General features: G+C 44.9%; 1 protein-coding gene across 4 annotated transcripts in view; it reads left to right on the top strand.

Moving 5' to 3' along the window:
• The window catches only part of TTYH3 (tweety family member 3), a 74451-nt gene that overhangs the window by 23995 nt on the left and 24955 nt on the right, over positions 1–25501 (top strand). For all 4 annotated transcript variants that reach the window (XR_011155148.1, XR_011155149.1, XM_069029414.1 and 1 more), the window contains exons 2-7: positions 13433–13602; positions 20527–20638; positions 21264–21484; positions 22275–22370; positions 24861–24933; positions 25276–25351. Coding sequence is in view for 2 of the 4 variants with exons in the window: in XM_069029414.1 (XP_068885515.1) it covers positions 13433–13602; positions 20527–20638; positions 21264–21484; positions 22275–22370; positions 24861–24933; positions 25276–25351 (748 nt within the window). In the remaining 2 variants the exon portion in view is untranslated. The remainder of the gene's footprint in view (positions 1–13432; positions 13603–20526; positions 20639–21263; positions 21485–22274; positions 22371–24860; positions 24934–25275; positions 25352–25501) is intronic.

Genomic DNA, 25501 nt, shown 5'->3' on the forward strand with positions numbered 1-25501 from the left:
GGGCAGGCAATTTAGGGCAGGCAGTGACACAAAACACAGTTGTTTCTGCAGTGGTTTGGCTTTTGGTTTATAAATAGTGGGAAGCAGGTAGGTGTTCCTGGCTGCATAAACAATTGATGTAAGTACAGTTGTGTAATGGCAGAAAGGGAGAGGTGCTGCTGCTTCCCCCTGCTAGCCCAGTGAGTGGGGCAAGCTCAGAGTGAGCGCTGTGGGACTTCACTGTCTGAGAAGATGCACCTGATCAATAGTGACTGCTCAGAAGATGAGCTTCTCCTGCACATACTGGGAAATAGGGCAGAGGAGCTAATTCCATTACTGGCTCTGAGCGTTCCTGGAAGACAGTGACTTGGGGTCTGGATGGAGAGCATTTGAGACCTTTCTTGTGCTAGAGCCTGCAAATCATTGCATTCAAGTTCTGTGTCTTAGATTAATTTTTGCTTCGATCTAATGGGGATTTGGTTTAGGTCGTTGTGCAAGAGGGGAGCTGTAACAAGCTCTCCTGCTGTGAGCTGTGGTGTTCAGGCAGCAGAACTAGCTTTGCTGCTTTGCATCCATAGCTGGCTTCATGACCTGCTCTGTGGCTGTGGTGGTGGTGAGCCCAACAGCTGGATCAGTTGCTTTCCCACATGATGCTAGTTTCTGTACTCTCTCCTGCTTGTTCCGTGAGAATTTTGCTCTTCTGTTGTAAACTTTGGTGTGGTCGGGAACCCTGGGACTGGAGCCCTTTCATAGGGAAGCTGAGGCTGGGTAGCTTTCTCTGTAGAGACCACTTCCTCCCTCACTTTCCTAAATTAATGGAGGGAAACACCTACAGAAGCAGCACTTGTGGTGTGCAGTGCTGCCTTTGGGGAGCATTAATCCCTTCTGGGTGTCAGCACTTCTCTGAGCTGTGTCAGGCACAAGCACATCTGCACATCTCACCCCTTCCCCTCCACCTCCTCCTTATTTCTGCAGTTCTGCCTTCCCGCTTGTCAAGGAAAACCTGAGCTGTGGACGAAGATAGAGCAAGTTCTTGTTGTGATAACTTGGTGTGGCTGCTCATTTGTTTAACCAAGGTCCTGTCTCCTTTGGCTGTCTCCCTGAGTGACCTCGGCTGGGGACAGGCGATCAATACTGGGATGGGCTGGGCAGGATGAGCAGGAGCGGCGGCAGTGCTGGCCGGGCCGGGCTGTGGGGATGCGGAGGAGGGGTTGAGCAGGGAGCGCTCATGCGAGCTGGCAGCCTCCCACCTCCCGGGCTCGTTGCTGTGCAGCTCTGGAAGGCAGCAGCCAATGGGATGCAGGAGCATCCGTGCACTTGGGCTTGCCGAATAACTCCTGAGGTGCCTTGTTTTCAGTCTGAAGCATGTAACTTCTCTGTTGCTGCTTTTTCCCTTTCCCTACCTTTCCTCTTCTCTCCCCTCAGCTGTCTCATTGTATTGTTTTGAGGAATAACATGCACGCTGTTGAGTCTCTCTCAGACTCTGATGGTGCTTGCTGTGTTTCTCACGCCCACAGAGCGACTGCCAGATGTGGGGGAGATCTGTCACCTCTTGGTGCTTGGTGACCGTATCAGGTGGCATGGTGCATGCAGCTGCAGGCAAACCCGAGCTCTGAAGGCTTGTGCTTTGCCCAGCCCTGTAACCAAGCTGAAAGTAGCCCTAAAATGGGGTCATCAGCCATTTCACATGCATGGACTCTGTTCCAGTTGTGTGCCAGCATAAACGCTGTGTAACTGCCTCATGGCTTGGGGGCCCCAGTGCAGGAGAGGTGCTGATGAGCTGGAGCATGTGTAGGGGAAGGCCACTGAGATGGTCAGAGCCTGACCTGTGAAGGGAGCCTGGGAGACTTGGGGCCCTTCAGCCTAGAGTGGAGAAGGAGAAGTGACAGATCTGTGAGCAGCCTTTGCATAACTGAAGGAGGGACTTGGAGGAGGTGGTTCCAGGCTCTTCTCAGAGGTACCCAGCAAAAGGACAGGCAACAACTTCAAGCTGAAATGGGAAATGGAATGTGGGTGCAGTCGCTTATGAGGTTTTTTCTTCATAGTGCTGGAGCAGGGGCTGAGGGAAGCTTTGGTAACTTGAGCATTAGAGACACTCAAAACTTGCCTGGGCAAGACTCTGAGCAGCCCCATCTATTAAATTAGCCCTCCTTTAAGCAGCAGGTTGCACTACAGTGACCTCCAGAGGTCTTTTCCAGCCTATTGTTTTCTACTATTGTATGGAATCTGTGGAATTGAGGTTTGTCTCTGAAATCTCAGTGACATGTTGTTGACACAGCAGCAGTAACATGTTGACATAGTGGAGTGGATGCTATAAAGCTGGAGCTTTTAACATTTAAGTGGACATTTAACATTTATGGGAATTAACTTTTCAGAACTCTGTGGTGCTTATTTTTGAGTTACTGGGAAAGGAGCTGAAATAACCATAAATGCTGCTTTCCGCCTTCTCCGTGGGGTGCTGAGTTAAGGCTGAATGGTGCTTTATTTTCCCAGGTACCCCCTCCTGCCCTGTTAGTGTGATCTCTATTTTAAAAGTGTGCCTTACATTCATGTATTGTCCATACAGTCCTTTCAGAGGAGTCAAGGCTAACACTAAAGACACAGTCATTCTTATTTTCTCTTTAATAAAGTCCAGTAGTGTGCAAGTGGGTTACAATCTAACTGTAATGAAAAGCTAATCACCAGCCTTCTCTACCCTCTGGGATCCCAGGAGGTTACTGGAACAGCACACTGCCCCAGTTTCTCTTCCTCATGTGTGTGATGATTGCACTTTATAGTTTTGTTTGGTATTTTAAGCATGACTCTTGATAAGCTAGTTTGATAGTTGGCTGTTATGTCTAGGACCAGCATTTGACAGATGACTTCAGAGGGGGAAAGCAACTTAAGTAGCTTAATAGGATTTAGCTCTGTCTACACTGTCCTGCCAGAGCACGTTATAAACCACTTTAGTGGGATTCCTTCTTTAAATATAGCCATGACATAAGTGCAAGTAGAACCTCTAAGAGAATTCTGGCAACTTTCCTGAAAAATCAATCTCTGTGGTTCAGAAGAATTGCTGAATGAATGAATATCAGTGCAGGAACTCGAGGAATCCTACCAGCACTGATCTCATGAGCAGGATAAAAGGATCTCTGAAGGCAGACTGTGTGTGTATTAAATTACCTATAAAATGCATTGATTTCTAGTGGATATGATGTGTATGTCCTGGGAAAGCAAAGCAACTAATGAAAAATCCTATTAGGACACAGTGGGGCAAACACCTCCTCCTTTTAACTGATGTAACCTCTATTTACAGCCAAATAGCCCTGTGTCCTACGTATTCCCAAACTTGGTGGTAAAGGAAGCTAAAAGTGAGGTGTATTTGTCTTTAAACAGTTGATATAAACCAAGTACTTTAAATTTTTTTAGGCCAGTGGTCCATGACAGCTTTCAGCTTTGCAGGCAAACCCTAAGAGAGTTCAAACAGCTTTGAAACAGTTGAAAGGAGACAGATTCCCCTCTTCCCCCAGCCCCGTGGGGAAATGAAGAAACTGCAAGAAGAGCTGCTCAGAACCAGAGCCAGAGAGTAAGATTGATGCCCTCTGTGAATATGTGTTGGGGCATCAGATTTGCCTTGTAACTGCAAGGGTTCTATTCTATAAGTGCATCTGCTATTAGCTGAGCCCCTGTTCACTCAGGAGTGGCATTCAGGAGGTGAATTTAAAAAGCGTGTGCTCCCCTTTTATCAGGATGACTTTGGGGAGCATAAGCAGAGGGGTGAGGCAGTGGCCACTCACCAGAATGAGTGAGTGGAGAGCTTGACCCTGGTTGCTGAGAGGACCATCTGCAGCTCTGCACTGCCAGTGAGGAGAGCTGCAAAGAAAACTCCCTACTCAGATTGCATTTCCCTTCAGGAGTAGCAGCCTGAGGAGGCCCTAATCCCTTCTCACATTTGGCGAGGAGCCTGCAGTTGGCCTTTCTTAGCTCCCTAGCCTCCCTTGCACAGGCTGAGGAGAAGTGGTTAATGATGCTCCCAGTGTTGTCAGTGGTGCAGAAACACGGGCTCCAGCTGTGACTGTGGTGGGTCTTGGCTAGCTTGGATAGTTTTTTTGATCTGCTTCCTGCATTAGTCCCTCTATGGTATTTTTTTTCATGGGTTTGAAGGTTCTCAATAGTGAGTATTGGTAGTCTGTGTCCCAGAGGGGTTTTTTGAGAGCTTTTTTTCTTCTTTAAAGAAAGAAAAGGCAACTCAACCCCAAAATAAAACTAAGGAAGACTTGGTATGGAAATGTTTCCTGCACATGAAGGAGCCTCTTTTGTGGGAAGGAAAGGTATGGTTTTAAGTTGAAGGAAGAGATTTCCTCCCTTTCTTTCCCATGTTGTTGTTTTTTTGTTTTTTGTTTTTTTTTTTAAACTCTGACTGTAGTAGTCTTGAAAGAGGCAGTTTGGAGTGAATTTATGGTGAGGAGCATGGCACTTGTTTGTCTCTGGCAGTTAAATGGCACGTTTGCATTGTTTGTGCAAGGAGGTCAGTGCAGGTCCAGGGTCAATAGATGGGTCAGAGGTCTCTGTTCTCCTTTCCCCAACCTATAGAAGCTGTCCCTATGGGATATTGCCCCTTCCCAGCTCTTCATGGCCTCTCCACATGACCGACATACTGCATTAAAGCTGACTTCAAATACAAATTATTTTAAGGAAGATGTCATGTGGGCTGCTGGCTGTTGCACAGTGGGCCGTGACTTTCTGAAGATGTAGGGCAGTGTGCCTTTGATTTTGTTCTTTATCCCCTCCCAGAGGTCAGTCCTCGGGGCAGCCAGACCAGTGTCATTTGCTAATGTAATCAGGAGTGCTGCTTCTCTCACCCTGTAGTAGGCTTACGGTGTATTACCAACTGCACTAGGATTTTGCTGTGTAAACAGCCTTTTGACCTGCTTCACTTGTGCAGACAAATGCCAGTGAAGCTGGGTAGGGTAAATATTATGGAAACTCAGTGCTCTGTTGTTTTCCTGTTGTTTATTTTCATGTTGTTCTAAAACTTCTTACTCCTTATTCTGAAGATTGGGCTGTTTGCAACCTGAAGTCAAACTGGATGTGGATCTCCCTGTCAAAGACACCTGAGTACACCAAAATGATCCATTGCCATCACTGACACATAAATGCAGAAGCCCAATTATTGCTACTTACCTTCCTGTCTATTCAGTGCTAATAAAAGCAGTTTATGAAGCCATTTGCAGTGGGTTTGTAATCTTGTCTAGAAAATATCTCTTTTACTACTAATTAATTTTAATTTTTTTTTTTTTTTAAACTCGGGTGCCTCCAAATGCAGAAGTGTGTGCTAGAGCTTCTCACTTAGACACTTTCCTAATAGCTGCAGTTTAGAAAAAGACCTCTTCATTGTGCTAATGATATGGAACAAGTTGTACACATTAAAAAAAGGCAACATTAAGTTGCCTTTCAAGTCTAACATTAGTAACAATTTGATGTTAAGAGTTTCCATTCCAATTTGGATTCTTTCTGTTATTCTGTATAACTTTTGTGGTTCAGTGCAGCAAATGTTATGCTCAAGTTTATAGCGTGCAGCTGTAGTTGCTCAGCGCCAAAACTCTCAAGACATAAATGGGATTAAAATGGTGCCTGAAGACAAACCAGCAAGTTCAAAATAATGCAAAATAGTGGCAGAAGGGAGCAGAACCATGTTATCTACAGCAGTCATGCTCATGGAAACACTGCCATCCCTGTGATGGGATGGGCTAGCCCTGTTGATGGGTTGGGGAAAGTTTCCACGACTGGGACAAGTATTTGTTTTCTGTTCCACTTTGGGGTGGCTCTGCTCATTTCTGTGCCCTTTCCTCTCCTTCCCCAGTGCCTTGTTTATCCTGCTCCCAACAGAAATAGCAAAATACTGGTGGCTGGTGTGTGCAGCTTGCAGTGACCTCCCTGCCAGGACATCAGAGCTGAGGATTGGGCTCAGTGTCTTCAAACTCCATAGTGGCTGATCAGTTCAGATTTGGTTGGCTGGTTTAAGAAGAGATGATTAAGAAGATCAAGAAGTTGCTGTGAGCCTAAATACTGCATTTAATCTGAACTGGTGCCATGTCTGCTGCAAAGGACAGGGTTTAGGTTCTGCAGAAGAACAGGAGACTTGTAGATGGTGCTTCCTCTACTGGAAGGCCCAATCTTTGCGGGGAATTCTTAAAATTCACAGGAGTGGGATGAACACTTGGGTTTGAAACCCAAATCTAATAAGGAACAGCAATATCTGAAGAACAGCAATATCTGAAGAACAGCTAACGTGGAGTAAAGCACAGACTCTGTACAGCTGGGGTCTTGGAAGAAAATCCTTGAGGCTGCTCTGTGCCAGAGCATGAATGGCCATCATAGATTAAAAAAAGCAGTGTCCCAGCACTTGGCTTGATAGAGTGTAAGGACAGGCACTTAGGGAGATCATGTTTTTCCCCTCTAAATGAAGTGTATTGTCTCTGAGAGTGCATGTTGTAGGAGGGGGAAGGGGAAAAAAGGATGGAAATTGGATTAAATCACTGGGCTTCAGGCCTAAGTGTTTCCTGCCTTTTTTTTTTTTTTTTCTTTTCTAAAACACAGCAGTGCTGCCTCACTCACGTGCTGGGCTCTGCAAGTGTGCCCAGGTCCCTGCCTGCAGGCAGTACCACATCTTGCCTTCAGGGAGTTCGAGGCCTGCATGAGCATAGCTGAGCTCCTGCTGGAGGGCTGGAGCTGGGGAATTGTCTTGGCATGGGAATTTATACAGCACTTGAGCACGAACCAGGTAATACAGGCAGTGCTTGCTTAGCCCTGAGTTGTAGAAGCATTAAATTCATGCTTCCTTCATAGCATGGGGTTTCTTTCCATTATCCAGTTTGCTGGAAAACTTCCTTGTGAGGAGCCTGTGTCTTTTAAGACATTCATGGATTGATACAGTTTTCTAACCAAGGAAATCCAGTGGCTTCTAGAAGACCTCAAGAAGAGGAGCCGCTGTTGGGTGGGAATGTGTGAGCTAATCTGATGTGGGAATGGAATGTCTGGTGGAATTGTGTGGATCTGCCACGGGTGAGCTGGGCAAGCTGAGTGTGGATGTGAGTGGTGCAGGATACCTGCCAAATTCCTCCAGCTACCCTTTTGGTGCCCTTCACCTCAATATCCCAAATAATTATCTGATTCTTGCCTTTTAACAAAGTTAACTAATGGCTGTAACTTTGTCCAGCTGGGAATGCTAGGAAGAAATAACCTTCTAAAGCTGAAGGCCTGTTCCCATGAGGATTCCTTACATGTTTTGCTGGTCTGGGATTTGGGGCAAAGACCTGCATGAACACCGATGCATCTGTGGCGGTGGGTTTTTTTTAGAGTCCTGCAAGGGAATTTGCAGAATCCCCAGAAAGGAAATCGGCCTTTTCAGTGAGAATGCTCATTTGACAAGCTGCCAGTTCTGAGCTAAGCCTCATTTAATAAAGATTTAGTCTGTGGGGACCTGTCAGTGGAAACTGAATTTGGTGAGAGTGTCTCATTCTTTTCATTGCTGTAGTGCACGGAGGCTTTCAGCCAGCATTATGGAGAAACTAGGGATAAGAACATCCAATTTAGAGGACCCCCTTACCTCTGGGAATGTTTTCTTGCTGTGTAAGATGGAGATTGCTGAGTTGGTAACAACTAAGGGAATAAATGGATTGTTATTTGACTTCAACCCAATAGGACTCCAGTGTTCACTGCTGATTAGCACAGCTTAGATCTGCATTCATGGGCAGGAGAAAATATCCAACCCAATTGTTAAGCAAATCCTTTCTACTCTGTGCTTTCCATCTCTCTTTGGTGTGTGATATGAGCTGCTCTGATGGATTCTAGCACCTGCCCACGTGGAACCTGTGGAAGTTGAGGTGTGCAGACATACCTGAGCTGTGTGCTATTCAACCACAGCTCTCAAAACCATGGCAGTGATTATATTGAGTTGGTTGCTGCAATAAGCCAAGGATCAGCAAGTTGTGTCTTTTGGCCTCTATTTTGACATATTGTCCTTCAAATTGGACCAAATATAAAGGCAGTATTGAAAGCCTTTAATTATGAAATAAGGGATCACAATGTTAGTATGGAGGAAATTGTGATGAATTTTTAATCAACCTAGCCTTGTTCTTAGTTGTTGCTTACACTTGAGAAATTAATCTGAATTAACTGGAGGAATAAATTCAAAACAGATTAGTTAAACCACTTTAAATGCACTAAAGTGAATTAAACTACACTGAATTAAGGCCATTCTAGTTAAACTACATTAAAACCCTGTGTGAACACTCATTTGTAATTAAAGTGGCTTTAGTTCACAGCTTTAATACCAAGTAACTGTGTAATGCCCATGCCTATGTAGTGTTGAGGAAACTGGCCTGCTCATTTAACCAACTTGGTAAATGGAATTGAGCGATGGAGTCCTGCTAGGAGAGGTTTTACCTGCAGATCTGTTTTTATTCTAATCTGTCTTCTGTATTGTCTTAAGGTGTTTTAAAAAAAAAAAAAAAAGGCATGACACAATCCTTGGCATTTCCTGCTTTCTGGAAAGGGAAGCCAATACCCAAAAAAAGCTGAAGGCAAAGTGTTGGCCTATATTGCTTGCTCCAGTGTGGACTTGCCCTAAATATATCTGTAATCTACTGCCCTCCCTTACCAGTGTGCTTTCTCTGGGAGATGTCTGTAGAAGGGGATGAGACGGTGGAACCCATTCTCTGTTTCCATGGTGCTCTTCCCTGTTGCAGATGGATCCCTCATGGAAGACAATTCATCCCACTACCGTGGGAAAAGCCTCTTCCACAGCACATTTCCTGCCCAGCCTTGCTCCTCCACAGTGCTGAGCACAGTAATTGGCCTGGGAAGGCCTGTCCCCCGTGAGGAGATAGGGATGGTTTAGTGCTGACATCAGCAGTGGTTTCCACATCCTCCCCCCACACCACATTGGCCAATACATGGTTGGCTGTGTTCCCTACCCTTCTGTAGGGGCTGTGGGATGAGTGACATCCTGAGACACTCAAGTATCTCAACAAACGCCTCATACAGCATTTTTTAAGTACTGAAAATCAAGTCTCTGAACACACAGCATGTTCAGAGCAAGTTGATGAGGGAGGAGGTCAGAGTGTTCCTTGTGTTGCCAGCATTAAAAAAAAAAAAAAAATCAGTAGGACATAGCTGCTTATCATGTGTGAGTACAGAAGCTTTTTAGAGAGATGTCCTGAAGTCTGGAAGAAAAAAAAGAAAAAGGCAGTGTAGGAAGTAGTGTAGGCATGACACTATCCCACAGCAGTTTCTTTTCTTGCTAAGATGATTTCCGTCCTTCATGGAATAAATAGAGATGAGTGCTCCTTTGGCAGCAGCCCAGGTTGCTTCATTTGTTCTTCTGGGTGAACGTTTTTCTCTTCCCACACTCCTTTAACCTCTTCTCTCTGTTTTATTATCACTGTCTCAAGTCGCTGCATGGAAATACAGAAAGAATACTAGCTGCAGATTCAATGGAGAGCTTTCTTTTGGCAAAAGCTAGCTTTAAGGTAAACTGTTCTCAATCTGGCAATGATTAAGGCAGCTGTGTTCTTGAGGTGCTCAAAAGCTGTAGCTCTTTTGTTCTGTGGGCTGAAATTACGAAGTTTTAAGATGAAATACCTTTCAAATCATTGATGGAAGATTAAAAGTGAAACTGCAGTGCTTCTCAGGAACCACCTGAAGGCTTCGGCTTTGCTCTCAAGCTTCTTAAGAAGTTTTAGTAGACTTTCTAACTAGTAGTGAAATAACAATTGTCTATTCCATGTGAAGAGGTTCTCGCTATTCCCTACTGCTCTTAGTGCAGTCAAGGTTTAAAGAATGTGGTAACTGGAAGTTGGATAAATTGAGATTGGTAAAACTTGTACTTGATGAACACCTGGATTGTTTTGAGCCCTTGTGTGTTCAGAATTAACTTCTTAAACCTAGTCTGCTGCCAGCTCTTTTTGTGCCAAATAATCTTCATGGCAGAGGGGACACGGTGGTGTGAAGAAGGGTCCCTAAGCCAATACTCTTCTGTAAAGTCAGGTGATGAGCAAACAACATTTGTCGCAGTGGTATAAACCTTGACATTTAACATCAATGCAACCCAGAGTTTACCTCCTGCACTGTGGTGCCTTGTGGCTTTATTTAGGCTTTCCCCCTTTCTAAGGAAATAAATACATCTTGTGTATCCCTTTTCTTATGTTATGTAGATCTCTTTTCTTTGTGACTTCATCTGTTGGATGGGATGAAGTATCCTCCCTTAAGTGCAGTTTCAGCAGCTAAAATTAGCCTTCCAGGAGCACAGTCCATAGATACATTCAGGTAACTAGTGGTGTGGATCACCCTTCGGAACTTGCAAGCTGAAAGCAGCTGTTTCACATGGGGACTTTTCATCCAGCAGACAAGTCTGTATCTTGGTTTATTTGATCCCCAGTGACATAAGGCAGGGTCTTGGAGAGCAGGGATTGAGCAAACTGAAGGCTCATCTCCCTATAAGTCCTTAGGAATGATATCAACACCATACCACGTGGAAGAGCTGACCAGCCCCCGGGTAGCTTTGTGGGGAATGTTTTTGCTGTGCTCTTTCTTTCCCCTTTCTGTACGTGAGGATCTAGATGTTTTCTCCCCCTTTTGTGGCATCTTACTCCCATGGAGGTGGTAAGTACCACGAATCCCAGCAACCACGCTGGAGCTGAGAAAGGCTGTTAACACTGCAGCACCATCCCTGCTCAACACCGAGTGCTCTCAGGTTCTGTGGTGCCTTCCCAGGCTAGCAGTGCTCCTGTGGTTACTTCCCTGTGTGCAACTTTTATTTTGAAAGTGCTTCCTGACACTGTAGCTTCGTCTCCTGCCAGTCTGGCAGATATCACTTGGATTTACTCTCGTTTTCAGGGACTGCTCTGTCTCCACTTCTGCCATTAGTGTCAGTGCAGTGGTAAAATGCTGTTCCTCCAAGTTGTCGCCATTTTCCTGTAAGGGCAGTTCATGCATCATTTGCTATAAAGGTTCTGATAGCTCAGCAAATGTTCAAAGACGAATTGATGCTCTTTTGTGGCAAAAGGCCCAGTGCATAATTTTACATTTACTTGGGATAATGTGGCCTTGGATAACCGAGTCCCAGATTTACTGTTGCAGGATAGAATGTCTAAGGGTTTATCCAGCCTCAACCCCCCTATTTTAAATACTGTAGTTTAATCCTGACAAGCAGGCAGAGGACTATCTTTGGCTGTGCCCAGGCTTTCACTGCCAGCCAGTCCCTGGGTCCTAAATTCACTCATCAGTCAGAAAGATTAATAACTGCTCTGCTGGATGATTTCACTTGTTGTCATGGCACATATCCACTAATGGAAAACAAATATTCTCTGGAAAATGAAATGCAGATTGTGGTATAGTGGCCAGACAAGTCCTTTTGGGCAGATGCAAATTTAAAGCATGTATTAAGTGTCCCTTCAAAGCCAGGACTTCAGGTTGCTTGCTGGTTGGCAATCTAATATCCATTTTTCCTTTTTTTTTTTTTTAGTATTTCTTTTCAATGGGGGTGGTTCTCCTACATCTGGAGCTGCAGTGTGCATTTTTTGCTGATAAAAGATTTGCTGGGAGGATGTTTTCAGCTGAGTTTGTCTTTCCAGCAGTAATGCCTTTTAGCATGTGCAGGAGGGTTGAGGGTGTGAAGAAAGAAGTGCAGGCGAGCGGGGCAGGAAAGCTTTGCCTTACAGCAGCCTGACATGTTTAAAAAATAAAGAGTATCCCTGAGGAGCTTCGGTATGCCAAATGTGTTAGTTGAATTAGCATCGAGTGCTCATGCATGGCAAGGCTTCAGAAGTGGGGGAATGTGGGGCTCCAAGTGCAGCTTCCCTCTCAGAGGCCCCTTTCTGCTCAGGAACTCAAGCAGCACTCACACCATCTGGAGAAAGCATGGGAAAGGGGGATTGGGCTTTTTCCCTTCCACCCCCACTCCTCGCTGGTAGAGATCCCAGAGTTTGCTTTGCACAACGGGACTGAGTTTCTGCTCTTTAGTTTGGGAAAGCAGCACCTGTGAGCTCCCCCCATCCCAGGGTGCTTAGGGGGCTTTGGGAGGGCTTCTAAAGGCTGGGAAAGCCAGGAGAGAGTGGGTCCGTGGAGTATCTGTGGTGCAGCACTTGGGTTTAACTGGTGTGGACCTCGTTATGTATGGCTGACGTTTCTTGGCTGGGAAGGGCCTTGTGTGGCTTGTTTGCCAGGATAATCACTCAGCAGGGAGTACCTATGGAGCAGAGCAGGGGAAAGAGGGGAAAGAAAAGCCTACAAAGAGCAAGTTCCTACCAGACCCTGTTAGAAACAGCCACCAGTTGTGAAAGTTCTTTACTTTAACCTCAGTGTTCTTTGTTGTATTCCTTTTGATCAGGAGGAAGTTATTGTTTCAATCAGGAGGAAGCATATAAATGTTCTTTAAGGAATTTCTGCATGGGGAGGAAAAGAGATATTGATTTGAAAACCCAGACCTTTGTTCTAGGTTAGCTGATACAGATCTGTGTCTGCATTCCCAATATTGGGGCAGCAGTAAGTGACTTGGAACCTTTCCAGATATTTAAAGAATTTCTAGTAAGTTGGCATTTGTCACCACTAGGAAGGATTTATCAAAAAAACCTTATGGATAAAATTGTATCCTTTTGCTTGATTCATGCAGGTGGGAAAATGTGGCTAGAAATGGTGTTGGAATGGATTTATTTTTTTAAATTTTATTTTATTTAACAAAATTGGTTTGCATTTTTGGATTTTAACTAGGATTTTTCGAATAAAAAGAAATTGAAAGGGAGTTAAACACTTACAACTTCCCTTTCCTCCAGGAACATGGCTAGAAATAGGTATAATTCACACTAACTCAGCTTGTGACTGCTTCAAGTGTGTCTGTAGCATTCACGTTTGTTGTACCTATATAAGTGGATGGTGTATGGAGGGGTTTAGCATTTATTCTGGGTCTACCTTGAACAGAAGCATTGCATGGAGATTAATTTTTTTAAAAATCAATCTCATGCATGTATAATAAATTCCACCCCCTTTCAAACCCACTCATGCACTTGGATTTCTAATGAATAAGCCTCTATATTTATTCATGAAGATTAAAAAACTGTACAGATAGAGGCAGCTGGCTGAACTATTTTTTTTATTATTTTTGTTCTCTAAATCTGCTGACCTGTGATCAGTAGTAAAGAGGAAACCCTCTGATTAACTTAGGCTGTTTGCAGGCTGGGACAGACAAAATGGCTCAGCTATTTACTGCTGAGGGACAGAATGTGGTTTCATTGAGTGGGATGGAGCGAGGGGAGCAAGCGGGATGAAAAAAATCGCCTGTTTATATTTTAAAAATATGCCAAACCCACAAAATGACTTGTTTTCAAGGTATGCCTTGCAGAGCCCTCAAACACCCAGGCCCTGGCTGACCTCCCCTGCTGTGGGCAGGTGTGACACCCATCTCTGTTCCCCGCAGGCCCTGCTGCTGTTGGGTGGCATCGCTCTCTCCTGCCTGGCTCTGGACCTGCTCTTCCTCCTGTTCTACTCCTTCTGGCTTTGCTGCCGCCACCGCAAGAGCGAGGAGCACCTCAATGCTGACTGCTGCTGCACGGCCTGGTGCGTCATCATCGCCACCCTGGTGTGCAGGTACGGCCCAGCCCCAGGGCATCGTCCCCGCTCTCTGGGGCATCCTGTCTCACATCCTCACACTTCAAATGCTCTGTCTCTGGTTTGTGACTATTGGTAATAATCCCTCTTTCTATTTGGCGTATGTATGTTTTGAAATATCTGGAATATATTTCCTTCCTTTCTACCACTTGCAGAGCTGCCTGGTGGTTTGAGCAATGTGAAAAGGAATAGCTAATGTCCTGCTCTTTGATACTTCTCAAGTGATAAATCAAGGACCCTCTGTCCTTGGGAGCTTATTGCTTAAACAGGATGGATACAGCTGAAATATTTATCAGGTCTAAATGCAGATTTCTCAGAATCTGGCGTCCAAAAGGAATCACTATGTGTGGGAGAGTAGATTAGGAAGAAAGAGACATAGATGATTCTTTTGGATTTGGAAGGGTTGGTATTCGACTGGAGGGAGTGTTCAGATTTTGTAGCCTGTGTAAGACACTGCTGCATTTTGTTATCTGTACTAATGTGCCATCTCCAAGGGCTGCTAATAATGGTGCCAGGGTCAGCAGTGTTTCCTGTTATGACTGAGCAATAGAAGCTTTTGGAGGTGAGGTGGAAAGAAGGATTGCTGAAAAACAAGAAAAAAATCAGTAATTAGTGGAGAAAGGGTGCAGGAGAATTTAAAAGGAGATCATTTCCTCAAAAGTGAATGATGGGGCATCTAAAAGCAGGGACAGGTTTGCAGACATGCAAGCAAGGAAGGAGCCTTTGATCTTGTTTTGACTTGGGGAGAATGAGTACTCTGGATGTGTGCCCTACATTGAGCACTTTCCAGTTTGTGTTTCTTTCCAATTCCAAGCATCATCTACTCTTGCCCAAGACTCCAGATGGTCTCAGCTGCTTTGTGGGTCTGGCAGGTCTGGGAGCAGTCCCCTAGTCAGGGAGGAGGGAGCAATGAGAGGATGGTATCTGGCAGTGCCTCGTGGTTTACTTTTTGCGTTAGCCTGCCCATAGGTGGTGGGTGGGGTGTGTGATCCCTCGGGAGGTGAGGTGTTCCTTGAAGGCCAGGCTGAGCTGCTCGGGAGCCAGGCTGTGCTGCTGATGCACTTGTGTATTTGCTCTTTCGAGGCACTCACTTAGGAGAGCAGCAAAGCCTTGAAGTGTTGGAACAAACAGTGCAGAGCAGACATTCTGTGGTGAGTTTAGCAGCTGGGGGTGGATTTGCCTGTAGAAGCAGGGGCTGAGGAGGAGACCTTGTGTACCAGCCAGTATTGCTGTGTTTGCAAAGAGCTCTTCCATGCTTTACTGAAAGTAGGTGCCTGGGGTGGAAAGGCAAACCACAGAACAGCTTGCAAAGAAGAAATCTCAGCCTCATTCACCATTATTTTAGTGATCATAAGAGCTTCAACTGCATCCGTTCCAATCCAGTGAGAGAGCTGTGGTCCTAACCCTTTCTTACAGAAGCTCTGGCTGATGCTATTTATGGTTGTGCTGCTGCTACAGGCCCTTGTTGGCTATGGTTATGCAGCAAATGTGACTGAGGCAGCTGCTGCCTTGTGGTAGTTGTGTTTGTTTTTGATTGTAGAAAGGGTGAGAAGGAGGTATTCTGCACTTCTCCAGAGCATGTGTGAGATAATTTAAAATTGGAAGGGCAGCATATAAATTCTGGTAAACTTGATGTGACTCTGTCAAACCCATAAGTTGGAAAGCTGCTTAGGCTTCCTCAAAATCTGAACCACTGGTTCTCATCCTTGGTGTACGCTTTGTTTCTGCAAGTGTTAAATGCAGAAAACTAAGGTTCATAGCATAAGGTTCTATCTGAATCTACAGTGACATTGAATGACCATTTTTCTTGACTTTTTAAATTAGTTGTTTCATTTCCTCTCTGAAATCAGCATGCTTGAGCAAGTCAGGTTGGTCCCATCATGGTGAGGAAGGTGCTGTCCAAGTGCTGCTGCTCTCCTGCAGAGCAGAGGTCAATTTTCTGCCTCTCTACAGCAGCTGGATGCCACGGTGCCCTCAGATCAGTGTCTCTTGGCACTCTGGGCTCAGTGTATGCCTGGGAATGCAGATACAGCTCCTGACAAGCCAACTCCAACTGTTGGTGTCTACCTGGGACTTCCTGATAGCACAGATTAAAGATTAGCCCACTGGATATATCCTATCCTATCCCAGCTGTGTGTCACACATAACAGGAGAGCCAGAGCAGCAGCTGCCCTAATGGGGTATAAGGCTGTTCTGACAGGAGCCTGACCTGGGAGGCAGTTTTGTGGCACTGTTTGGGTGCTGAGCAGCAAGAGATTCCAACCAGCAGCAGGTCTGGTCTGTTTGAGTACTTGGAAGTGGACTGTTATCTTCCTAGCTGAGAGCTAGTTAAGCCTGGTTAAGTCCAGCTGTGCCTCGAACATGCTTCTCTAGGTTTCCTCAGTCCCAGGGGGCTGTTCGGGCTGTGAATCCTGCTGTGGGCTTGGAATCCCTGTTTCCTGATGACTCAAAACAGGGAGAATGCTGAGCCAGCAGAGGCATAACTGGTTAATAGGAGCTCTCCAGCAAAATGTCTCTAATGAGTCTTCCCAGTTGCTCTAGACACAAAGCTGCAGGAATGCTTAGCCTAGATTGTTCCATGAACACTTACTTCAGTTCTAGTCCTTACCAATTTTGATTGGTTTCTGTGTACAGGGAGTTGTCTTATAAACCACTTCATCCTCTGGTTAGGTGACCCTAACACTCCCAGAAGGGAGCTCAGCTCCAAAGGTAGGGAGAAAGCTTTGTGGAGAGGGTATCAGAAAGAAATGGGTGCAAATAAATGCTGAAAACTTGCTTTATCAAGTGCCAGTAATGGCAGTTTCCCCTAGTGCGAAAGTGCAAGGTGGTAATTAGACAGACAAATTAACATTCCTCCTGAGAACTTGGAAGTCTAAAAAGGGCTCTTCTTATGAAGTTCCTGTAATTAAAGATGACTTGGTGTAGTTAGATTATTCGTTTCTAAGTATGTGATGTGAATGGCTAGTGCTCATCTTTTCAGACTGGTGACTGGGTACCCAGAGGGTCACAGTGGTATTACAGTAGGAGGATCTCATCACCAGAAGGCACATATATCCTCTCTATGTCAGACTAATGCTCTGATGTTCATCATGTGTAAATGCAAAAAACATTTTTTTGGTTTTTTGCAGGTCATGTTGCAAGCAAATCCAGAATTACACTTGATTAGTCTTTTCTGGTTCTTTATCCAGGTGTCTAAAGCCCATGTGATTCTTGCATACAAACAGTGGGAAAGCTGCTCTCCAGACTTGAATTTCTTGAGTCTCGCTGAAAAGTGATCCTGAAGTATGTGTACAACCTGCAGGAGTTTAAATCACACTGTTGTATCTGTAGGAAAAGATAGAAATCCTGGCGTGCACCTCTTCCATCTCACTTGTGTAACTCTTCAAAGAGCTGGTTGTGTACTGTGTCCTGTGTGTGTGTGCACTGGTGGTGATAGCTTTAAGCTCAGAAGTGCACTGTTTTCTTGACTTAAATGAGTGGGTTTCCTAAAACTCACCAAAATTGAGTAGCCAAGCAGCTTTTTAAGTGCAGTGTTGAATAGCAGGAGCATTTTAGATAGGCTGTAAGACCTTGATAGATAGATAGATATTTTTTTTTAAGAAGTTATTCAAAAACATGAATGAGAGGGAAAGCAGAGGAGAGGTGGTGATGGTAGTAGAGGTGACAGGAGACTGACAAAGGTAGGTTTGGGAGGAGGAATTGAGGTTGAGACAGTATGGATTTGGAAGGAGAGAGGGGTGTGTGCACTAGGAGGGGAGTGCAACAGAAGCAAGAATGGCAGAAATAGAGATGACTTTCCCATAGGAGCGTTGAATATGTGTTGGAGTATCTTCCAGAGGGTGCTAGGGTGGAAAAGAGCTGTGTCATTCAGGAATGCTCTTCTTGTATCCAGGCTGTGTGACAGAAATACAGGCTTCTCCATTGGGTGATGATTTTGTCATCCTGTACTGGGAGATGGATCTGCTGTATCTTAGGTCACTGTGCCTTCCGGGGTTCGTGCAAGAAGCCTTGTGATTTATCATGACCTCAAGGACTTATGCTGTTGGGTTAAGATGAGTTGATCTACTTTTATTTTAAAAGAATGCACTTAAATAGAAGGAGCTCCTCTGTTTCCCTTTAATCACATAAAAGGTAGTTAAAAACTAGTGTAAATCCTTAAATCTGCTTTAAACAATAGCAACTCATATCAGTGTGTGTGGGCAGGGATTTGAAACAACTATTGGATTTAGATGAAGCCAAATGCAAACAAAGCCAAGCAGCAGCAGTTCCCCCCTGCCTGCCCTTCAGCTCTGCCCCCTCCTCAGGCACAGCTGCCCCCAGCCCAGGCTTGTGGAATGGTTTCCTTCCCTCTCTGCCATGATAGGAAGGGGAGGTGCCACAAAACTGTATGGCTTGCTCCTAGGGGAAGAACTGGCTGTGTCAGTGGCCCTTGCCAGCACAGGATGTGAGTGCAGAGCTGGCTTTTGCTGGGCAGGAATGGAATAATTAACGCTTTATGTGTAATTTGCAGTGAGTGTGTGATTCGCATGTCTACAGGAGTTTATTACCTGGATTAAATGGCTTTTATCCCAATATTTGTGCTGTGGTGTTTTTTTTCAGGAGCAGTGACTGTGCCTGGAGGGTTAGGGCAGTGGGAGCTGTGGTTTGTGCTGGGCAGGATGGGAAGCCTATGGAAAGATGTTGGAGGTAGATGTGCCTCCAGCAGGGCAGCAAGTTTAAAGTCACTTGCTTGTACTGCCAGCACTTCATAGCAGGTACTTTTGAGTAAACTGGCTGATGTACCTCTCTGTGCAGCATCCCCAAGGACAAGGTGGCTGCTGCTACTTCAGAGTGCTGTTTCTGAGTCTTTCCCACCAAAACAGTGCTACTGTGCTGGGAATACTGAGAGCCAAGCAGCAGATTTTGGGCACTTACCAAGTCTTTGCTGAAATAATAGGCTTCTAGTAGCTGTAACAGGCTGAATAGAAATTGCTTGCTAATTAAAGGGGTCAGATCTGCCTATTCAATGTCAAGAATGTTCTGGAATTTATTTGGTGCCTGTGGTAGAAGCAACTGTTAACGTTTTCTGCAGCTCTGGAGGCTGAAAGGGTCTGTGTGAATTTCTTTGCTCTGATAAGACAAGGGGAAATTCAAGCCATGGGTTTGCAATTTCTGTGATGGGATGCTGAGTTGCCTTATCCTGGGCATAGCTCTGCATCTGTAATCTCTCTAGTGGGAGGGGGGAGTGTTTCTTTTTTATCCCCTCCACCCCCATGCACCCCAGGCATGTCTTATCAAGCTCTGATAATAGCTGCAACCAGGGAGGAATGCAGAGGGCTTTTCTCTCTTTAGTTATCAGCATAATTTGCATTAGGAAAATGTTTGAGGAATGGTGTTCCTGAAGAAAGAGGCCCATTTCTTGTATTAATGCTAAATATTTTGTTACATAGCTGCTGCCTTTCTTTCTGTGTGTGAAGGCTGCCTCTTGTCCCTAGAAGACTCCTCAGCTGAGGTTTTTATGGGCCAAGCTCTCTATAATTTATGGAGATTCAATTGGTGGAAAAAGCATGAGGCTGACACAGATTTTCCTAGTGGATCTGCTTTCAGTTCATGATCTTTGCTTCTATTTCTTGTCACGTACAAGGAGAAATATGACCATGTGAACTACATTGTTCTGCTCACTCTTTTGAAGCAGATGAGCCCAGGAAAGTAGGGATGGATGTGTCTTCCTGCAGGAGAGGAGCGAGAGCAGGAACAGTACACAAAGTTGTTGTGAAGGAACTAAAGGTTTCATCCAGAATAACTTTAGGTTTACAACAGGGTCATCACCACCACCTTCCTTTGCACTGCCACAAACACGACCTTGGTGTCTTGAGAACCTTCCTAGAAAAGATCTTGAGTGCTCTCAAGCTAAATATAACACAAGAACAGAAAAACTGTGTCTTGATAACGTTTGTTTGCCCTGAGTTTAGTTGTGTGATCCCTTCACAAGTTCTTTCCTCCTCTATTATTAGGAAATATGGGTTTGGGATGAGGAACTGTGAGTTCCTGCAGCGATCTCTTAATAGAAGAGGTATTGCTGACTTGCATGAGATAATCCTCTGGTTGCAACTCATTTACAGGATCTTCCTCCTTTAAGTGAGGCTTAAGCTAATATGGTTTACTTCATAATTGGGGCAGACTGATATGTGTGGACAGTTATGGAAAATCAGCTGATAGGTGGCAATTTGCTAAGCAGCTGGAGTTGAATTGTGTCTGCAAGCTTGAAATTCCCTTGCTTTAAAAATAAATAAGCCTTTTGTCCCAGTAAGTTATTAAGCTTCCCTTCCCAGTACTCTAAATCAGTGTGACACAAATGTTTCTAATGGGAAGATAAATCAAGATAATGTTCATAGATATTTCACAGGGTAGAGAAGAGGGCATGGAAAATGTATCTGGAGGAACCACCACCATGGGCAAGCAGTCAAAACAAGCTCTTTGTGTCCTGCTTTAAAAAAATGTAACAAAATAATCTGTATTTCATGTCCAGAGAAGGCACGTGTCTCCTGGCACAGCAATGGCCTCTTGCAGAAGCCGCTGGAGAGCTGCCTGGCTGGATTTCTGGTTGTCCGTGGCTGGACCTGAGCTCCCAAACAGTTCTCTAGCAGATTTTCCTTATTTTACCGTGAATGAAATACTCATGTTGTGTTCTGCTCTTCACCATGTAGATGCTGTGTGGAGACTTGGTGGCTGTGAATGTTTACAGGTGCATTTTTTCAGTGATTGCTGAGGAGCAGGATGACCCCAGCTCCCTTTGGGAGGGAGCGGCTTCTGTTTCTGTGGAAAGCGCTGGTGTGACTACCCAGGCGCTGTAGCCATAAGCCCTGTGTTGCACACTTGCCTTTCAGCTTTACCTCTGCCCTTTGTTGCTTTCTCTCTCTGCAGTGCTGGAATTGCTGTGGGCTTCTACGGGAACGGGGAGACCAGTGATGGCATCCACCGGCTGACGTACTCGCTGCGCCACGCAAACCGCACCGTGGCCGGCGTCCAGGAGCGGGTGAGCACCGCACCACAGGGCCTGTGGGGAGGAGCAGCCTCACTCAGCACCTCTCCTCTCAAATCCGCCTGTGCCTGTGTCTCTTCCTGTTTTCTCTTCCTATCTGGGCTTAGAGATGTGCTAAAATTTCCATTAGTGGCGGGGTGATTTCTTCCGCTCTTCTAAAAATAACAAAGCGAACACAGCTTGTTAAATGAAGTCTTCTCTTTGCTAGGTTTAAAAACAGCTTGTGATCAGCTCTCTCTTCCACACCCGGAAGAGGAGGCAGGCCAAAGCAGACAAATCTTAGTAAAATGTAGCATTTTAGTACCATTGGTTGTTCCCGTGCTGTCTCTAATTTCATGGTATCATACTGCAACCCTGATGGCTGCAAAATGTGTGCATGTGTTAAGGCTCAGCTGAGGTGCCATTGTTGGACTACTTGCAAACAATCTCCCTTATAGATGCTTTCAAGTTGCTTTTGAAGGGTAAGCAGTCTGAGGCTCTTAAGACAGAGAACTGGTAATCTGGAAGCTGTCCATGACTTGCTAGTAAGAATGAATTCCCTTTTACTTCCTTGGCTTCCTGTACTTTAATTATTTTTTTTTAAATTTGTTCATCCCCCTTTTTCTTTCCCATGCTATAGGTACTGGACACTGCAGTGGCCCTGAACCAAACAGTGGAACCAAACTTGCTCGTCCTGGAGGAGATGTTCAAGAAGCAGACAGACTACCTGCATATTGTCCAGAAACTGCAAAGTCTCTTGGATGATCTGGTCAGGCAAACAACTGAGATCCCCTTTTGGAAGAATGATGAGCTGTCTCTGGAGGAGCTGGCAATTCAGATTGACCTCTATGACTGGTACAGGTGTGTAGCATGCTGTAGTGTAGAGGTTGTAGCATCTGCTTTGGCCTGTTTTGCAAATATTACGTGCATGTTCTGGGTGGCTGAGCCAAAGGCTCTCTAGATTGCTTCAGGTGCTCTTGGCCCACGCAGCTGATTTGTTCCTTACAGCAAGATTGCATTCGGTTTAAATCAAAATACACAGCTTTTTTGTCCTAGATGTCTTTATTACCAACTGATGAGAAACTTATTCTCAACACACAAAATCTGTAGTTTGTGTTCTAGCACTGGGGGAAAAAACAGATATAGCTACTGCTCTGTCCTGATAAGTGCATGAAGAACACATTAAACAGAGTAGAAAGTGGCACTAGTTCTGTAAGTTAACCACACCCTAGCATTCCTTTTTATTAAACATATTTAGTAAGATATTGCATCAGTGGTATTCCACAAAAGAAAATCTCTATCCAAACATGTGGAATAAATAATGGAAGCATTTCCTAACAAATATCTAGGAAGTTTAAGAAGCCCCAATGCCTTTTCTTCCTCTGATGATGACCAGTGCATATAACTTCACACTAGAAAACACTAGCAGTCTCATTTCTCAACAACTATTTGTGCTGAGTGTGTTGTGTAAATGCTTTTACCTGCCTCAACTCCCAGTCCCACAAATACCCAGAGATCTCTGAAGATTAATCTTTGGAGGTAGTTTTGGAGAAGAGAAGGGCTGTGTTTTCCCCATAAATCACAATACTTCTTGATCTGTGCTTTTTACACACCAGTTTTCCTTTGCAGACTATGTTTTTGTTTGCTGCAGGTGGCTGGGATACCTGGGCCTGCTCCTGTTTCATGTCCTGATATGTTTGCTGGTGCTCTTTGGGCTCATTAGAAACTCCAGGGCCATTCTTATGGGGTAAGTCCTGACCCAAGGACAGGGCATAAGGAAAGTCAGCTGAATCCAAGTGCCTGCTAGTGGGAGCCTCTGCCTGTTGTCTACTGATGTCAAGGACATCTGAAACTGAGCATCTTAAATTTGCCTCTGAGTAGAGAGACATTGTAGAGTGTAGCTCTGTGGAAACAGGGCTTCATACAAGAGATGTTCACAGGAAAGGTTCTTGAGCTATAAAATGCAATGTTACTGGTGTTCATTGCCTTCTCATCAAAGGTGAGGAACTCATCCAGGCAGTCTGCTTTCCACTGGGTGGCATTGGAAGCCTCCAGTTGTTGGGAGACAGTAATGTGAACATCCTTCCTTAAAATTACAGGCTTTAAAAATCTCCCCTTAATTCTCTACAGCTGGGAAGGCATTTGTTAATTGATGATAAGCATTGCATGTGTCTACACAACCTGGTAGCATTGCCTTCTGTGTCACTATCTGCTCTTGTTACCTGGGGCTGTCACACCTGAGGGAACATTAAACTGAGAACAAGCAATGGTTTGCACAGTTATGAGAAGGAGTCTTGTTGCCATGGTACTGCAATGTTAATGCATGTCTGTTTCTCAAAAGCACCGAAAATGCCCCATTACAGGAAAAAACTCTTCCTCTCCCTATCTTGTAGCTTGACATATTTGGCAAAGATACTGGTATCATAAGCATAGTGACAGTTTGATAACTGACATGGCCAAGGGTTTATCATGGTTCATGGTGATGCCATTAATAATTGGAATGTGTATTCAGATTTATTATTTACCAGATGATTTCATACCTGGCAGGTTATACAGACAAAAGTCCAAGTGTATGCACAGATGGCAAACCCAGGGTTTAAATTAGAATCTCATTCTCCATTAGCCAGAAGTTCATATTAAGGCATTCCCTAAAGGGAGCACATGGCATAAAGAAACAAGTGTATCACAGCCAGGCAAGATGGTGAAATGCCAGTTTTAGATCTTTTAGCCAAGCAATCAGTTACTGACCCAGTCATCTTCATTTAAAGTAAAACAACAAATGTGTCTTATTGATTAACATGCTCAGCTGGAGGCACCAAGCTGTGTTGTCCTTATGTCATAAAGCCACAGAACCTTGCTGATCCATGGCTGATAATTTTTGCATCCATTTGGAAAAGGCATAATAAAGTCTTAAGAGTCTCATTTCAGAGTGCAGCGCAGATGTCAGTCTGGTGAAACTCCCTTACTTCTGCAAGATGAGGCATAGATCCATTCACAGAAGACGAGTTATTTGGAATTAAAATAAGTTGGTAAACTGAGGGATAGGGGTTTTTTTTTAGTGGAGACCCATAGGTTTATTTTTTTAAAACTCTAGTATTCAGTGAGACAAATGTAGCAGAAAAAAGATCTGTCCCTTCCTCACAGAGATGCTTGTACTAGGTTTGAATAAAAAATGTCTTGGTTATGAACAGGTTTTTGTATTGTTCAGGGTGTGGGTGGGAAGGGATCTACTTATGTTTCAAAGCCTGAGGGAAAAAGCATCCCTAAGAGAGCAAGCCAGTGTCTCTTTACTTTGAAGATAGAAACAGATAAAATGAAACTGCTTATTAGTCTGCAGCCCTGTACCTGAGGGAGTTGAGGAGCACTACAGCCTAAATATCTCTACCACTCATACTGACAGCAAGGGTGAAAAGCTAATGTGCTGGTTGGGAAGTGTAAAAGCCTTTTCCATGAGTGTGTGCACCTGAGTGTCACTGAGGCCACTGCTCTGTCATCCCTCTGCCTTGTGTCTGCTTGACAGCAGACACTTCCCACCATTTCTGTCAGTAATGAGGTCCAGCTGTCAGAACAGAGTTTTAAATCTGTGTGGAGATGGACTCTGTGGCAGTGGTAGGCACCTGAACTGTGGTTCCAAGCTGTTTGCCTGCAGGTGACTGTCTCTCTCCTGGAGCTACATGGGATGCTTAGGAGCTGTTTGGGTGCACCAGCTTGGAACCAAGGGGTCCTAACAGGGGCTGTGTTCCCTCCCACCATCTGTAGCTGTGTTGTGCTTACACCCAACAACCTCATTTATTGTAGACACAGGAGAGATTTCTCCAATTTTGGATCAGTATGGTTTTGTGGGGTTTTTCTTTGGGTACCTTTGGACCTGGAAAATGAAGTCCAGAATGGAAACAGTGAAAGTGATGGGACTGTAATCAACCTCCTGCCAATCTGCCTCCCCTACAGCCACCTCTGTGTCTTTGTGCCTTTGGTTTCCCCGCTAGAAGCAGGATAATACTTTGCTTCCCTACTTCTCCCTTCCCCTGGAGCTCCAGGGCTACCAACAGCTGGACATGAACTTCTCTGGTTGCTGCTGTCCATGACATTTAAAATAGGATAGTTTATCTGAGGATACAGTCAGTGGTTGATAATTTCTTGGGTTTGGTAGTTGCTTTGGACTCCAAATAATACATCTTGTGAAGGGAGCTGCTTGAAATCAGAGCTGCTACATCTGCCATCTGTCTGTCTCCCACAGGGTGTGCTTGCTTGGGGTGTTTGCCCTGATTGTCAGCTGGGGATCCCTGGGCCTGGAGCTGGCTGTCGCTGTGGTAAGTGGCTCACATCCAAATCCCATTCACTCTTTGCTGCAGGTTTAGCAGACACCAGATTAATGTTATGCTGTGCCTGTTTTGTAGCATATTCTGATCTAAGTAACTGTCCTAATAATTTCTATCTAGGAAAAGTACATGAGCTGCACCTTCTCCATGGTGGGGTGCAGTAGCTTGTACTCCAGCACTGCTTGGTTGTGTAAAGCGTTGCTGGTGGGGATGGTGATGAGAGACTTCAGCATCTGAAACACCCCTAGAATAGAAGGTTCCCTGAGCTTAACCTGGCTCAACTGCTCTGATGCTGGTGTGCTTTGATACTCCTTTTGTCTTCCATCTATCCAGGGCTCCAGTGACTTCTGTATCAACCCTGATGCTTATGTCTCCAAAGTGGTTGAAGAGAATGCAGTGCTCAGTGCTGGTAAGTGCTGGGACTGGCTTTGGCACAGGGTTCTGCAGCTCCAGCTGTCACACAGGAGCATGGCAGTGACTGAGAATTTCAGGCTGTGTTTGAAACAGAGGAGCTGACGTACAGTGGGAAACAAAATGTGTGGAGCTCTGGAAAAACAGC

Source organism: Aphelocoma coerulescens, chromosome 14 (genome assembly GCF_041296385.1).
Source record: "Aphelocoma coerulescens isolate FSJ_1873_10779 chromosome 14, UR_Acoe_1.0, whole genome shotgun sequence".
NCBI classification, from domain to species: domain Eukaryota; kingdom Metazoa; phylum Chordata; class Aves; order Passeriformes; family Corvidae; genus Aphelocoma; species Aphelocoma coerulescens.